This window comes from Vicia villosa, linkage group LG6, assembly GCF_029867415.1.
Source record: "Vicia villosa cultivar HV-30 ecotype Madison, WI linkage group LG6, Vvil1.0, whole genome shotgun sequence".
Classification (NCBI taxonomy): domain Eukaryota; kingdom Viridiplantae; phylum Streptophyta; class Magnoliopsida; order Fabales; family Fabaceae; genus Vicia; species Vicia villosa.
In genome coordinates this window covers 149401510-149417511 of record NC_081185.1, presented here as the reverse complement: position 1 = coordinate 149417511, position 16002 = coordinate 149401510, and the positions used below count along the sequence as shown (strand labels likewise).

Below are 16002 nucleotides of genomic sequence, written 5' to 3'. Positions count from 1 at the left end.
TTCTTATGAGCAACCCTCTTATGATTTACTCAAAAATGGAGTTTGTGGCCCACAGTTAAGTTGCACACGGAAATTTATAATCATGCTACCGGCATGAGTCAACTATACTAGTAAGTGATATGTGGACAAAATGGATATTCGAATATACATGAATTTATTTTACCTTTCTGATGATCAGTGGTGATTAGATTGGCTAGCAATTGTGAACCAAAATAAATCTCAAATTGAATAAATAAATCAAGCTCCTCCAAAAAAAATTGTGGTAAAAAAACACTAGTAATTAATCATTAGCACATGAAAGTGCTTTAGCAACGGTTTGCGTGGCTTAAATTGCAAGTAATAAAGAGAAAAGTGCCACTAATGATTATGTAGGGAAAAGAGAATTCACATTGAGAAGTAGCAAATCAATATTCCTTCCATGAACTAAGGTAGTGCCGATAAGGGCACTTCACACGCACAGTAACTTTCTTTCCCTTCTAGTGCATTGATTTGAACCATCAATGCAATTGATTTTGGCCTCATTCATGTTGATATGATTCTCCACTCAAAACAACAGACAAAATTATTAGCCTACAAGGAGAGCTAAAACTCATCAAAGCAGAACTTGCTATTGAGCATTGACCAAATCCACAACTTTTAAAATTAATTGACAATAACTTTTTTAAAAGTGAACATTAATGGTTGATTAGTTAAGATGAGATTTAATTTAGAACAAAATTTAATTATTCTGGATCGGCAAATTTAATTACTCACCATGGTTCGATCTCTCGCAAATGCGATCGGAAGGGGTTGAAACTACTTGATGTCCTAACTAACCCCCAAACTAGACTATACCGGTAGTGAAAAGCCAAAAAAAAAAAAATTAACATAACTAATCCTAATCAGCCGAATTAGGAGTCCATATCAAATTTCTCCAATGTTCCAACTCATACCATTGAGATACTCCTTATGACACATTGTAGATACTTGTTTGTTTGACATATCTTAACTTTCATGTCTATACCCTACAATGTTGGGTGATAAAACCTGCAGACAAATAGCAGCTATGTGCTGGCATGCATATTGCATACATTGACTTACTGTGTGTGAGGTTACATATGACCTATTCAAGGTCAAATGTTAGATGTATAAATTAAGAATCAATAATATATTAATATGATATCACAAAGATCTGCATCTGTTTCTTGATCCCATGTGAAGTGTTGATGCTTCTTTGTGAAGAAATGTATTTACTTTAAAATGACATAAAGGGTCAATAACTGTCTAAGATTCCATTGAAATGTAATGAAGCAGATCACTCACATGACCATATGGAGGAAAGCTGCAAAATATAAGCCTCATAAAGTTGGATCTATTTTATTATTCTGTCAAATTCTAGAATCTAGAGAAAAGTAGTTCTGTGATTTTTCAAATTACAAAGCAGATAGCTAAATTAGTTACTAGTAAAAAAATAGAAAGAATCTTCTGCAACAAAAGGAACAACTAAGTAATAATCAAACCACTAAAAAAATTTGGTTCGGCGCCTGTATGGTTGAGCTTTTTAATTTTTTTTACATCGTATGGTTTTAAATCATTCAGAGATTTAATATTATTAATTAATAAGCTTATAAGAATAAATAAATGCTACCTTCTTCCCTCACCTATGGCACCCCGTTACGATTATGACCCAATCACCATCCACTGCCCCTTGGATTCAGATCCCCTTCCGTTAACAGATCATGCATTAGCCACAATCAAGCAATCAAGGCTATTAGATGATGATTCGACGGTTCATGATTTGACTATGTCAATTTGATTCAAAAGATTAGTTGTCTAATCTTGATGCGATATTTAGGAGATCATACATTAACCACAATCAAGCAACCAAGACTAATAGATCATGATACGACGGCTCCTGACATGACCATGTAAATCAGATTCAAAATATGAGGTCAAAAAGTGAGTTGTTTAATCTTGATCAGATAATTAGGAGATCTTGCATTAGCCAAAATCAAGCAATCAAGACTAATAGTTCGTGATTCGACGGCTCATGATCTTGACTATGTAAATTAGATTCAAAATATGAGGTCAAAAAGTGAGTTTTCTAATCTTCATCGGATAGTCAAACAAGTAGTCTTTGTAACTAATTGTGCTGAGTCAACATAGTTCTAACCCACTCTAAATCAGTTTAGATTGGGTATAAATACTCATTCCTCAGCATTATATTATGTAACTAACTCACATTTGATGAAATATACAAAATATATAGAGATTACATTTTCCCTCGTTTTCGCTCTCTTTCTCTCTTTCTGTGATGTTCTCTACTACTCTTAGTTTCTATTACTCCTGCCACCCTCTTAAGTTTTACTACTCTACTAAGAAAAAGTTAGGATTACTCAATAGAAACTCAAAGTTATCTGATGGGCTTGCTGTTGGGCCTCCATTATGTCTCTATTTGCATATACTGCTATGTATTTCTCTCTTTCTGTTATGTCTTACTTTGTACATGTAGTCGTGTTACACATTCATGATAGAAGGCAATAACTTTTGAAAAACTCCATAGCTTACTGCTACCCTCCTTTTCGTAAGGTAAAAAAAAATTCTTACTTGGTTTTTCAACTTCTTCCTTACTATTTGGTGAGAATTTATTTTGTTGTTCTGCAACCTAGTTCAAATCATGAATGTGTTAAATTATTGGGATTTTTCGCCCCCTAGCAAATAAATTCTCAAAGACTATTTTAGTTTTACACAACCTAAGCTACTCTTCTTAATAAATACTAACGATTCGATGTGTTTTGAGTTTTAATAGTGGAAATCGTGAATTTTTTAAAAATAATCACCATTTTAGTCTGTCAAATATAAAAAATCCTCACCATATTTATATTCTAAAACCTTTATCACCAAATTTGTCTTTGACTTTTACATATCTCAAATGTCTTGATTTTTAGACCCTCCCCAAGAACTAAAATACTACACAGTTTTTGTATTTTGCAGAAACTAAAGTTACATATAAATTTTAAGATGTCCAAAATCTAAATTGGCCAATTTTTAAGAGAACACAAACATATCTAAACCAATACACTGCTATCATCCTAATAACAAGAAAACCTACTTTAAGTCCTTTTCAAATCAATTTTTGAAATTCAGAAACTTGCTAATTATATTATCTCAATTTTATATATCTATTAACTAATCCTTAGTGAAGATGATGCGATGCTTACACGTTGTTATTAACTACTAGCACGTGACAAGTATTTTACATCAAAAAACTCTACAACGAAAAATAAATCTCTCGAGGTTAACATCATTTTCTGTGTAATTGCAGTGATAGTGTTTTTTCCAATCAAGCAAACCAAGGAGATAGTACATGATGCTTGAAAAACAGTAGCCTGAAACAGTTTTAGATGAAAAGATCACTATAAAGACTAAGAAAAAGAATAGAAACCTGGTGATTTCCACTTTTCATTTTCCCGAACGTGTCGAACAGAGACAGCTGCACTAGGTCTGCTACACGACAGGCTACTCTTGTAGAGCGGGTGAACAGGGAATCTTGGTTCAAAGTGCTAACAATTTAATAAATAAACTCCCACTGGAGGAATGCTCGTGTGATGGCAACCATAGTGACAGGATATCCCAGTACCCAGGTATTATTTCACCCTATCATTCAAAGTGCCATATATTGTATGGTTTTGGGATCAAAATCTTCATTTTTGCAAGCAGGGGAAGTTGTTATGGAGAAAACGTTATAAACAACAGTTACATGTTGATTGAGAATTTGAGATATGTAAAAATGTTACAGCATAATCATTGGTTGAGAAGCTACATCAAATTCCTACAGTAGCATGTCAACAACTCAACATTCCATCTCCTTCATTAAGAAAGGATGATCATTGTTTGCCGTTACAGAGATACTCGGCCCTCCACACACACATTACAAAGAAGTATAGGAGATAACAAGAATACTTAATCAACAGAATACTTAATCAAGTAAACTACAGCTCAACCGACCATTTGAGAGAGATAGCTTCTCCGCTTTTGTGACCGCATCTAGAGGAAGAGGGATGAAGCTTCGAGATGGCCCATAAAAATGAGGGAAGCTATTTGAACCATCCACAATTTCATACACCAAACCATCGCCAAGCTGGGGAAATATCACAGCAGAAGAGAAAACATTACTTTACTATTAGCAAGACATTAGAGTGACCTCATAATAAATAGCAATGCTTTTGTTTATTTATTTGATTCTATTTCATTGAATAATTAATGAAAGTATTTTCATCGAAAAACCTCAATTTTCCAATGGTAATCAGATCAGATTCTTGTAGCAAGTGACAGCCAAGAAAATGTACACTTCAAGAGAATCAAAACAGTTTTCCAACTGTAATCAGTTTTTCTGTCATAGATTGTTAGAATTGTTTCTCCATTAAGGACCTGTTTGGATGGACTTATTTGAGCTTATCTACTACCATAAATTTTGTTACACTGTTGGGAAGACTTAACCAAAACAACTTATGACATTTTTCATAAATTGTTTTGAATAAATTCTTTAAGATGGCTAACGAAAACAATATAACATATATAAAAACAATTTAAGTTTATTTTATCTTTTGTTATAAAAATAGCTTATGGGAGCTTATTCATAAACACTTGTTTCGATCCGCACTTATGCTATAAGCTGCGAATAAGTTGTTTATCCAAACCGGCCCCAAGTTGCTGAGATTATAATCTAGTGAATTCTCATATGACCAATTGAATTGAAACAGAGTTCCATTTTCCTTCAGATTTTCATTGAATGATACTTTTCTAATGATCTTCATCAGTCATCAGTCATCACTACCGTTAATAAGGTATAAACAGTAATGCAATAAATAAAATCACTAACACAAAAAAAAAAATCACAAAAGCATAGGAAAATAATTGCAAAACCTTGCTAGCATCAATCTGAAGCAGGTAGAGTTCGTCTTTACAATTCAAGAAAAAACGATCCAGTGTTGACCGAACCTGCAATATTATCATATCAGCATTCAAAACTCAAAAATGACTGAAGAAATTCACAATCCAGAATCTCAACGAATCAATAGAATTTCGAATTCACAGCTTAGAAACTGAAATGAATGAGGCAAAAGAGTGAAGTGAAATCGAAATGCATGAAAAACATGAAATTAACCTGATGGAGTTTGCTAAGATGGATGAATCGAGAAGACTTGTCAAGTTCCCTACCGAAAGTGGAACCATTTCTCTGCAATTCCTCCCACTCTGTAGCTACGCTGATTCTGTACACGAAATCACTCATCTTCCACAATACCACAAAAAAAAAAAAAAATTCTTATTCTCACCGCGTCCCAAACTTCATACAGTTCAAAGAAAAATAAACTCAAAATTATTTTTTATTAAAGGATATTGAAAAAATAAATTCAAAATTATTATTTATTAAAGGATTTGAAAAAAATAAACTCAAAATTATTTTTTATTAAAGGATATTGAAAAAATAAATTTAAAAATATAAAAGAAGGGACTTACTTTGTACACCCTGTGGGTGTGCTGGCGCATGCTAGTAAAATATTATAAACGGCTCTCAAATTTATATATGCATTTTCAAACGTATTTTTGAATACACACCTCAATACTTTATAAATGAGTTATTCTTAGTTTTTTCAAAATTTTGTTGTAAGATATATTATGTTAAGTGACTTTGTAAGTGTATTTTTTGTAATTACTTTGATTGTAAACGTCAATGAATTTTATAAAGATATATCTCTGAACGAATTTTAATTGATATATCTCGCGTTAGAACTTCTCATTCTTTTTTTATTTGTTAAAATTTTAAAACACCAAAAGAGTTCGATAGAAAATTTCAACTAGATCATTTTTCAAGTTAGAACACTACTTCTACCTCGTTTCATTCAATCCAAAGGCATATGCTTCACTTCATTTAAGTGCTCTCAATTATTCATATTTGTTAAGTTTCTTCTACTTCCTTTATTTTATATTTGATTAATGCGTTAGTTAGTAGATTTTTTTAAGTACTTTAGGATGTAGTTACATTTGTAATGGGTAGTTTATTGAAACATGCATTCACATTGTCTGAAGATTAAGGAAAAAGACAATGTCATTTTTTCGTGTTTTTGGTTTATAGAGATGTATCTCTGGAATTTTTCAAATTTTAATTTTCTCAATTTACGGAGATGCATTTCCGTAATGTCTCTACACATTTAAAACTGTTTAATTTTCCATGTCTATCATCTGGTTTTGACTTGTTTGACTATGATATGATTTTCTGGTTTTATTAAAAGTGTAATGGTTGAAAACCGAGACATATTGAGGCATGGTCGAGTGACCTAACATGCAACGGTTCACATAAAGAAGGTCAAGCCCTCACAACCACTAGTTGGTGCGACTTCATTTAATCTTGAAACGTCGACTTCTGGAGCTCACGTGTCTTCGGCGTTGTCCTCTAGGAGACATGCTTATCATGCTTCCCTATAGCCCCTAAAGCCTAACAGGAGGAACCTGTTGTTGCTGCTGCTCTCGTTCTTGATAGTTTTCTCTGAGGCTCCTATGACACCTGCATACTTCCCCTATATGCATACCATGCTGCTAGGCATGTGTGGGAAGGAAGATGTTCGCATCGGGCATAACAAATGGCAGCAACGGTAGGCTTGATCTTCGATTTTGTATCACAAATAATATGCATTGAGGTCATACTTCATGTATTTGGTTGGCACGACAATATTTATGGAAAAAAGTGCAACTTACGCCAATGTAGTCTACATGACATACTTCATCGATTTAAAGCGGATCCATAAAACAACTGTGGGGTCGTGTGTTTGGTTTTTTGTGCTCGAAGCTATGTAATGATTGTCTTTGGAAGACGAGACAGTTAACAAGAAGCTACACACTGCTTACGATAATATATTTGCACCTTTACTTTTACTAACATGTCATAACACTTTTGCAACTTTGTTACTAATATTTTATCTGAATCATCTTCAGGCATGGATCCTCTATCACTTTCCTTGCATATCCGCCTAGTAAATTGATGATAGTTACACTGAGGATTGGACACGTGCTTTCTCTTATATCTCGCTCTGAAGGAACCAGACGATAGAGTTGTTCCGAGTGTTTATTGATCACACTATAGCAGATGACATATATTACTGCTCGTATGACGATCACCGTCAAACACGTCTCTTAGATGACATAACCTTCTATTTTTGATGGTTGGTTTGTGCATCGCGGCTGATGTATCCATATTTTTCTGAGCGGGTCATGCGCCACTTCGGGTCTTTTCAGTCTATTCAAGACATCTATATGTGTCTACTCCTCCAATAGTCTGTCGTATATATCTTGATGCCATACTCGATGATTTCTATAAGCAACTATTCAAATCAAGTGAAAACCATGATTCAAATGAATTTTGGATTCTTGAACCTTTTGATTCGAATCAAATGAAAACTATGATTCAAATCACTTTGGACAGAGGCAAAAGAAAGCTTTAAAAGGGCATTTGATTTGAATCAATATATGTACTTGATTCGGATCACATGAGGTTGTGATTAAAATCATGCCTATTTTTTTATTCGAATCAATTCCACTAGAGATTTCTCCATATTTCACACAGCTTATGATTCGAATCATATATTGTACTTGATTAGAATGAATCAACTGATACTTTAATTTTGATAACTTTAACTTGTGATTCAAGCTACGCTTGTGAAAAAGACAATAGAGCAATCTCATAGGCTCAAAAACATAACACTAACAAGGATTAAAAGAGGTTTATTTCATGAAATGAAGAGGGTTCTTATTAGTATAAGTTTCTAATAGCCGAAGCAATTACAAATGATAAAAGCGTACAAGCACAATGAACAAATCAAATTCAAATTACAAATACACAATCCAATATGATTAACTGTAATCAAATGACAAAGCATCAAAACACAAATGATACTTAGAGAACGTAAAAGGCACCACATGATACTTGGTGCTTTCACTAGGGCTTTCTCGGGAAGGATCAAACCCAAGAATCACGCCTAAGAGGTGCGGCCAATATCTCACCCGAGAGACTTGATCATAAGTCTTCCCTGAAAACTCGATGGAAGCCCCGCCTGAGGTAAAATGCCTCGCTTAAGGGACTTAGTGTCTCGTCAACCAAGCTACATATTATCACGCTTTGGGGATTTAGACTCCCCAGGCTAACCAAAATCTCTCATGAGGGACTTAGTGCCTCATCGGGCAAGATCAAACTTAAGAATCATGTGCAAGAGGCGCGACCAATATCCACCCTGAGAGACTTGATCTTAAGTCTTGCTTGAGGGTTTAATAGAAGTCTCGTCCTAGAGGCCAAATGCCTCGCCTGAGGGACTTAGTGTCTCATCAGTCAGGCTACATATTATTGCACCCGGTGGATTTAGATTCCCCGGGCTAACCAAATTCTCGTCTGAGGGACTTAGCACCTCTTCGAGTGGGATCATCCTCAAGAATATTCCCTAAGAGGCGTGACCAATATCTTGCTTAAAAGATTTGATCACAATTCTTGTCTGAGGAATCAATGAAAGTCTTGCCCGAGAGGTTATATGTCTCTTCCAGCCCTTGAAGGGGGAACACACACATCTGAACTTTTTGACTAGTACACAATCCTATGTAGATATGGTGTTGTTGTAATACTTAGGAAGGTTGATGATCCAAACAAGTATGTACATAATTGTTATCATAGGTCTACTTACATAGAATGCTATAAAGAAGTTGCCAGTCCCATAAATGGGAAAAAACAAATGACCCAAAACCACCGATCCTATCATATTGCCACCAATTTTCAAACGTGGTCCAGGAAGGAAAATTAAATTACAAAGAAAGGAACCAGACGAGGTAAACCAAACCAAATGGAAAACAACTATTACAAGCCACAGGTGCAAGAAGTGTTTTAAATATGGGTAGGGGTGGCAAAACGGGTCGTGGCCCGCCGGGCCGGCCTGCGCATCCGCCAAAAAATGGCGGGTTGGGTTGGGATTTTAGGCCCGCCTCGCCAAAACTCGCCGCCTGACAATGCCCGCCGCCCGCCAAAGCCCGCCCATCCTCCAAACTTCTCTCTTTTTTAGTTAATTCTAGTCATTTCAATTCTTGATGGTTTATTTTATATATTTATTTGTAAATATATGTAATTTTTTTTAAGTAAAATTTGTTAAAAGTTGCTTTTATAAAAAATTGTTTTAAAAAATCAGTGAAAAATTTAATTAAAAGATAAAAAAACCTATTTATCTATTAAAAAATAAAAATAAATAAATAAATAAAAATAGGCGGGCAAGTTCGCCGCCCGCCAACCCGCCATCTTGGCGGGGCGGACATGATTTTTGTGCCAATTTCACTTGGCGGACATGCCCGCCCCGCTCGTTTTTTGGCGGGCTTAAGGTGGGGCGGACAGCCCGTTTTGCCACCCCTAAATATGGGCACAACAATATATCATTGAACCGGAGTGGACTGGGTCATATCGATTCATTTGACAGCTCTAAAGAACATCAAGTGGAGAAACGCGGATTTGAATTCATCATGCCTCCCTTATTTATTTTTAGAAGGTGAATTATAATCGCTAAACTACTTTAAAAAAGAAACTACTAAATACTCAAAAGCATAATTTTTTTTTAATTGTGGATAAGGGCTTGGTGTGTGGTATAAAGTATTAGAAAAAGTTGTTGGGAATGAACTCTTTGACTAGTCTCTCCTAAAATATACGTAATGCGGTTTTCATTAATATTACCACCATAAATCATAATCGTAAAAAATAAAAAGTTGATTAAAATTTTAACATAATTAAAAAACAAAATAAATGAATAATAATGATAGATCATAATCGTATTAATAAAAAAAATAAAATATAAAAATGCAGTTTGGTTTAATTTTTTACAAAATAACATTCGGGCCTCAAATTCGGGCCTGAGGTTTGGGCTTCCATTTCACCAATCACCATGCGTAAAACGTTACTATATATATCATATCCTGAAAAGGAAATTCCATTCAAGTTGACTGTATAGTGAGCGTGTAACTGAGAGTAATAATGGCTTTGATCTCAACTACCAACGTGTTCAACCTTGCGAGTTTTCAGCTCAAACAAACTGAAATTCCTTTTTCAACTTTCAGCGTCATTCGCAAGCGTTTCGGAGATTGTCCTAACCGCAATGCGGTGCTTCTAAGAACCAGAAGAAACGCTCCGATTCTTCCCAAAGTCCGAGCTCAGAATCTTCCTGGTGCGAATACATTTTCCATTCTTATCTTGTTCATTGATCTTCATTCTTGAAATAGCGTTGCTGAATCGTTTTCGTTTGATCTCAGACTACGTTCCGGATTCCAAGTTTTACAAAATTGAAGCGATTATCAGGTTATAACGCTTTTCTTTTAAGTTTACTGTGAAATCAGTTGAATCTGGAATTTTCTTGATGCTTATTTGTGTTTTTGGTTCTTTTGATTTCTTTTTTGAACGATGAACAGGTCATGGAGAATTCCTCATGTTTCTTCGGTAACGCATTTTCCTTTTTCGTTGATTTTTTTGCATGTGTAAAATTGGATGCGATTCTTGTTATTTCCACTGAATTGGATGCGTCGTCTTTGATACCTATGCTTTCTTGGAATTGAGTTATGCATTGTAGTAGATTTTTACAGTATAAAAGTGTTGGTTAGTTTGTTAAGAATTCAGTTAACTATTCTGTTAGTTTTTTTTAACTGAATTCCGGTAGATATATTTTTGACTGAATTCTGTTAGATTTTTTAACTGAATTCTGTTAGATTTTTTAAACTGAATTCTGTTAGATTTTTTAAACTGAATTCTGTTAGATTTTTTTAATTGAATTCTGTTAATTAGTTAGTTAGCATTTGGTTAGATATTCTGTTAGTTAGTCTTTCCAAAAAAAAAAGTTAAGTCAGTTTTTCCAAAAAAGTTAGTTAACTCTGTTTTTCAAAAAAGTTAGTTAGTTAGTTCTGTTTTCCAAAAAGTTAGTTAGTTAGTTCTGTTTTCCAAAAAGTTAGTTAATTAGTTAATTCTGTTTTTCCAAAAAGTTAGGTGGTTAGTTAATTCTGTTAGCATAGTTTTAGTAAACTAGTTTCAAAGTTGATTAACTATTCTATGATTTGGTTGGCACATATTTTGTGAGTCAATTAACTATTCTGTGAGTTGGTTGGTTATGTATATAAATTTAAAAAATTATGCGTCTCTCAGTGTAATGTATAGAAGTGTTAGTTAATTAGTTGCAAAGTGAGTTAATAATTCTGTTAGTTAGTTGGCATATGGTTAGCACACATGTTGTGTTTATAAATTATGTATCTCAGTGTAATATTCATTTAATTGATTTCATTCAGTATTTCAGTTTTTTCTACTTCCAAAAGGTTTTACTCAGTAGATTTCCAGCAGTTGATACATAAAGTTGTTTCTACAAATGCAATAAGCAAAAATACTGCATTAGTTTTTCTTTTGGGCTTTACATTTGTTGAGTTTGTACTTGCAACTTAGAACCTCTCTCAAATAACTGATTTAGCCAAGACTGCTCATATATAATTCATTTGGGGGGTCTTTGTGCTATTATACTTACGAGCTTGTTGACATGTGCTGATACTGAGTTTATTTTTTATTTTATTTGAAGGCTTTGTTGAGAATGGGAATTCGTGGGGTCACTGTATCTGATGTCAAGGGGTTTGGTGCTCAGGGTGGTACGAAAGAGAGGCATGAAGGTAAGTACATCACTGAAGAAAATACTGAAAATATATTCTATGAATAAGTAATTGTTAGAGTAGCCAGTTTTGTTGAATTTGAGCCTTCAAAAAACAATTGATTTTTTCTTGATTTACTAAAATGTATGCACAATAGGTCTAGCCAACTTTAGCTGTGTTTTAAGTTGGTAACTCTTGTTCTATTATGTATAGCTCTCAAGAGGCAAGACATACTACATTTTTACCTTCTTTTTGGAGTTGATTTGTACACTTTGCTTTATGATGCATATTACTTATAGGTCACATGCACACTTACATCATTGTCTTTTATTAATGATGTATTCTTCACAGGCTCTGAATTTTCTGAAGACAGTTTTGTTGTCAAAGTTAAAATGGAAATAGTAGTGAGGAAAGACCAGGTGTGTTTACATTTGGTTGTAATTTCACTAGCATCATGAGCTACACTTGGTTATGTACTTTTCTTTTCATGTAATATATCGAAAGTATTTCAAGTCATACGTGGCCATATTAAAAAAAAAAACTGGTTCACCATAACATAAGAATGATCATTTAGCTTGCACAGTTTGAACAAAATTTGTTAGTATGCCCTTAATTTATAAGTTACCTTTTTACTTGCAAAAATCAACAAAATTTATTTTGTTTGTTAAATTCTTATACCTTCTGAAAGACTGAAACAAATAATGAACATGACAATGTCAGAAGAAGTCTACCGATTTGGGTCTTCACAGGTTTTGTGGCTAGACCTATTGGTTCTTGTATATCTGATAATCCCATCACCATTGGTTCTTGCCTTTTCAGTCTCTTCTGAACTCATACATGATTAGCCACTGTTCTAAAGTGTTTGAATTTCAAGAGACTAAACATAACAGGTTTCTTTTGTTTGACGATAAATGACATGGCTTGAGTAGTTAGAATACACTTCTTCAGTTCATTGGTGTTTGATTTATTTAGTAGTTACAACTCAGAATAAAACTTCGAACTACTTAAATTACAAAGAAAATGTTACTTTCTGCAGCATCTCTGATATGTATCATCTATTTCTTCAGGTTGAGGCGGTACTAGACAAAATTTTGGAGACAGCAAGGACTGGGGAGATTGGTGATGGCAAAATTTTCTGTAAGGCCAAAACTTACTCTTTTTTTTTAGCTGTTATACAAGTGAATTATACACTGTGGTCTGTTCTTAGCTGATACAAACCTAATTATTCTTAATTCCTATCACATGCTCTTCTTATTTATAGGTAACTAACTATTTCTCTTAGTATCCTAATCCCCCAAAATTAACTATCTAGCTAACTAAGAAGTTACCTATTATCAGCTGCTTTCTTTTATACCTTAATCTAGTTGCATATTTCATCTATCTTATCTAATCTGCCCAAGCTCTCATAATGACATAACTTGGAGTTGTATTTTTAATGGAACTTTAATTGTGCAGTGATGCCAGTATCTGATGTAATAAGAGTTCGCACAGGTAACCGTTTGCTTCGCTAAATTGTCTAAAAATAAAATAAACAAATCCATTTTTATGTAATCAGCATATATGCTCATGTTTTACATACCAATTTTCAGGTGAGCGTGCGGAAAATGCTGAGAGGATGGCTGGTGGAATGACTGATATGTCATCTGTTTGAACGAAAGATTAGCATTTGCAATCTGGTTCTCATACCATTTTGTTTCTCCCCAATGGGTTGATTACTATGATGTTTGTTTTGTGAATATTTTGCCTTTTCCTGTTAGAAACTTTAGATGTCTGCAACATATAAGCACAGACAATGTATTTCACACATGCTGAGTTGCTGATAGTTAATAAGACTTTGTTAATAGTATTTGATTGTGAGACCAATTTAGTCTTTTGTTTTTATTTTTTCTTTTGAAAAATATTTATCATTCAGTTTGCCACTAAAATATAAAACTCTTTTGAAAATATATAAATTTGGATAACTTGATATTTTCAAGAGAGCGGTTAGAAATGATATTTTCAGTAAAGATTTAAGATGCTATAAGTTGATAACCGGCTCCTTAAAAAAATGTTTTGATGTGGATAGGCGAAAATTTTAATTAACTATTTTGCACTTTGTTGTTCACAGACAATTAAGTTTGGACCACTTGTACTACACCTCATTGCCCTTAAAACATCCACACAAGAATTTGTTTCCTAGTTTGAAGTAATAACTGGTACCATGCTATTCCTTACTCAGATTGAACTCTACACCCAGGAGACTAATGTAGCAGTCCCCACAAGAATCTTAATCATGAAAAGTGTTGAAACAAGTAAAATGAGAACAATATCTTAAGTATGTGTGGAATTGAAAAAATTTGATTGAGCTAACTTTTATTTTTCAAAGTATTTGTATGGTGAAAATAATCTTTTAAGATGTTGCCTAAAAGCTATAGAAATTTTGGAAAAAATGACAAAGATTGACAACTGATGATGAATTCACTTTGGTAGAAACAATAAGAAGTAACTCACATTTATTGGCTCCTAGTCCATTCGACATATTTGACATTGACCAAAAAGAAGTCTCTCATCTTCTTAGCCGTTGACCATAGTCTAACTAGTAGTACAAAAGAAGAGAAAATTTGCGGGAGAAAAGCGAATCCTAGTCCAGAAAAATAAAAGCGAATATATTCAAAATCTATTAAAGACATTATTTATTCAAGAAATTATATATCGGAAATGGCTAGTTAACACCGAGATGGTAAAGGAAAGCAATGGAAAATGGAGCATATGTATAAATTATACTTATTTAAACAATGCATGTCTAGAAGATCTCTATATCCACCGATAGAGATAAACATGTTGATAGATGGAACATAAATGTGCAAGACCCTAAGTTTCTTGATGCCTAATAAGTTATAACATATCCTAATGAACCTTATAGATGTGGCAAATACGACCTTCATAATAGATGAACCAAATTTCTGCTATTAGCATATGCCTTTTGAACTAAAGAATGCTCGGGTCATCTCCCAAACATTGATGGACAAAGTTTTCACAAAGTAGGTCATGGATAAAATCAAATTCTTCATGAATGTGACGGTATTACTGAAGCTTACATTGACATCCATCTTAGCAGACATAATAAGTGATTTCACATCAAACCTAAACAAGTGAACAAATCTTGACCTATTTGATGACATAATAAGTGATTTCACATCAAACCTAAACAAGTGAACAGAACTTGACCTATTGGATGATGTCAAAGAGCTACTGCACATAACTAAGTATGCTACGAAGTCATGGTTGCAAACAAGTTTATCATAAACTAAACTTATAAATTTTGAGAAAAAAAAGTTTAATAGTATGAAAGATAAGATTAATGATGTAATGAAAGAAATACAACATGGAAAACTAGTGGTTAGTTTGGGCATGTCCATATCAAATCAATTATGCATTAGAAAAACGAATATATTGTTGAGAATTAAGTGTGAGGAAGAAGTCTCATATTGGTTAGAAAAAGGAATAATGAACACTTTATAAGTGAGAGAACCCACACACCTATCACCTTAAGGTTTTATGTGGCTATGTGGCGTGTCTCTCACAAAGTGTGTCCCAAGTGTAAAATGCTCTCTCGTTGATCCCCTCCCGAGTTGCCTCCAACACATATCGACCAGAGGAACTGGCCGAAAACATTTATTTAAGATCGAGAAATGTGACACACTTTGAATTTTATATCAATTAAATTCATGTATGGGTGACATACTCTTTTTTTGAGTTTTAAGGATTTTTTAATCTTTAGAGGTCTTAATGAAGCACACCATTTTCTTTTAATAATAAATTAATGGGTAATGCTAACATACATGTTCCCTCCCTAAGGACACATGTTAAGAGTTAAATGTAGAAAGTAGTAAAAAGTAAAGATCAAAGATTATTGCTTGCTCTTAGCAAGTGAACTGATTTTATACATTGCATCAAGTGAAGTGGACTTGAGATAGATTTGGCCTCAGTCAATTGGATTTTGGTCGGACTAGTGGATTTGAGGAATCGGGAAAAGCCTTAAATAATGCAGGCCGACCTCTAAGACAGGGTCCGATGTGAAATGAGACTGAAACACTTGGAATGAGTTGAAGAGTAATGAGGGGAGACATGAGTGTTAAATGCTTTCTTATCCTAGGAACACTTTGATACCTGCTCATAGCACATCAACCTAGTGAAACAGACTAAGGAAATATTTCCCTATCTAGGACACTTAAGTACTTTTGTTACTTCCATTTTTGTACGGTGGAGTGGTGTAAGGAATTCCCTTAGATTGATGCCTTACCTTTGATCTAGACCGTAAATATATGACCAGTTTTTCTATATAAAAAT

The 16002-nt window shown here is 33.9% G+C and overlaps 2 protein-coding genes across 2 annotated transcripts; one reads left to right on the top strand and one right to left on the bottom strand.

The window, feature by feature from the left end:
• Positions 1-3762: 3762 nt before the first annotated feature.
• LOC131610462 (uncharacterized) lies at positions 3763-5308 on the bottom strand. The gene is made up of 3 exons (XM_058882420.1): positions 5147-5308; positions 4906-4980; positions 3763-4120 (listed from the first exon to the last, which is right to left on the bottom strand). The coding sequence occupies exons 1-3, from the start codon at positions 5270-5272 to the stop codon at positions 3959-3961; spliced, it is 363 nt and encodes a 120-aa protein (XP_058738403.1). The 5' UTR covers positions 5273-5308; the 3' UTR covers positions 3763-3958.
• A 4697-nt stretch (positions 5309-10005) lies between these two features.
• On the top strand, positions 10006-13554 carry LOC131612728 (nitrogen regulatory protein P-II homolog). Its single transcript, XM_058884484.1, has 8 exons — positions 10006-10220; positions 10306-10351; positions 10462-10489; positions 11607-11694; positions 12025-12092; positions 12741-12810; positions 13129-13164; positions 13263-13554. Exons 1-8 carry the CDS (start codon positions 10031-10033, stop codon positions 13322-13324), a joined length of 588 nt encoding a protein of 195 aa, XP_058740467.1. The 5' UTR covers positions 10006-10030; the 3' UTR covers positions 13325-13554.
• Positions 13555-16002: the final 2448 nt, after the last annotated feature.

Bases quoted from the DNA above. Each gene is read 5' to 3' on its own strand.
- LOC131610462 (XM_058882420.1), bottom strand. From the start codon at position 5,272: ATGAGTGATTTCGTGTACAGAATCAGCGTAGCTACAGAGTGGGAGGAA. The intron at 4,981-5,146 runs GTTAATTTCATG...ATAATATTGCAG, and splicing joins ATCTTAGCAAACTCCATCAG to GTTCGGTCAACACTGGATCG. The intron at 4,121-4,905 runs GTTTTGCAATTA...ATATTTCCCCAG, and splicing joins TTCAGATTGATGCTAGCAAG to CTTGGCGATGGTTTGGTGTA.
- LOC131612728 (XM_058884484.1), top strand. From the start codon at position 10,031: ATGGCTTTGATCTCAACTACCAACGTGTTCAACCTTGCGAGTTTTCAG. The intron at 10,221-10,305 runs GTGCGAATACAT...GTTTGATCTCAG, and splicing joins CCGAGCTCAGAATCTTCCTG to ACTACGTTCCGGATTCCAAG. The intron at 12,811-13,128 runs GTAAGGCCAAAA...TTAATTGTGCAG, and splicing joins TGGTGATGGCAAAATTTTCT to TGATGCCAGTATCTGATGTA.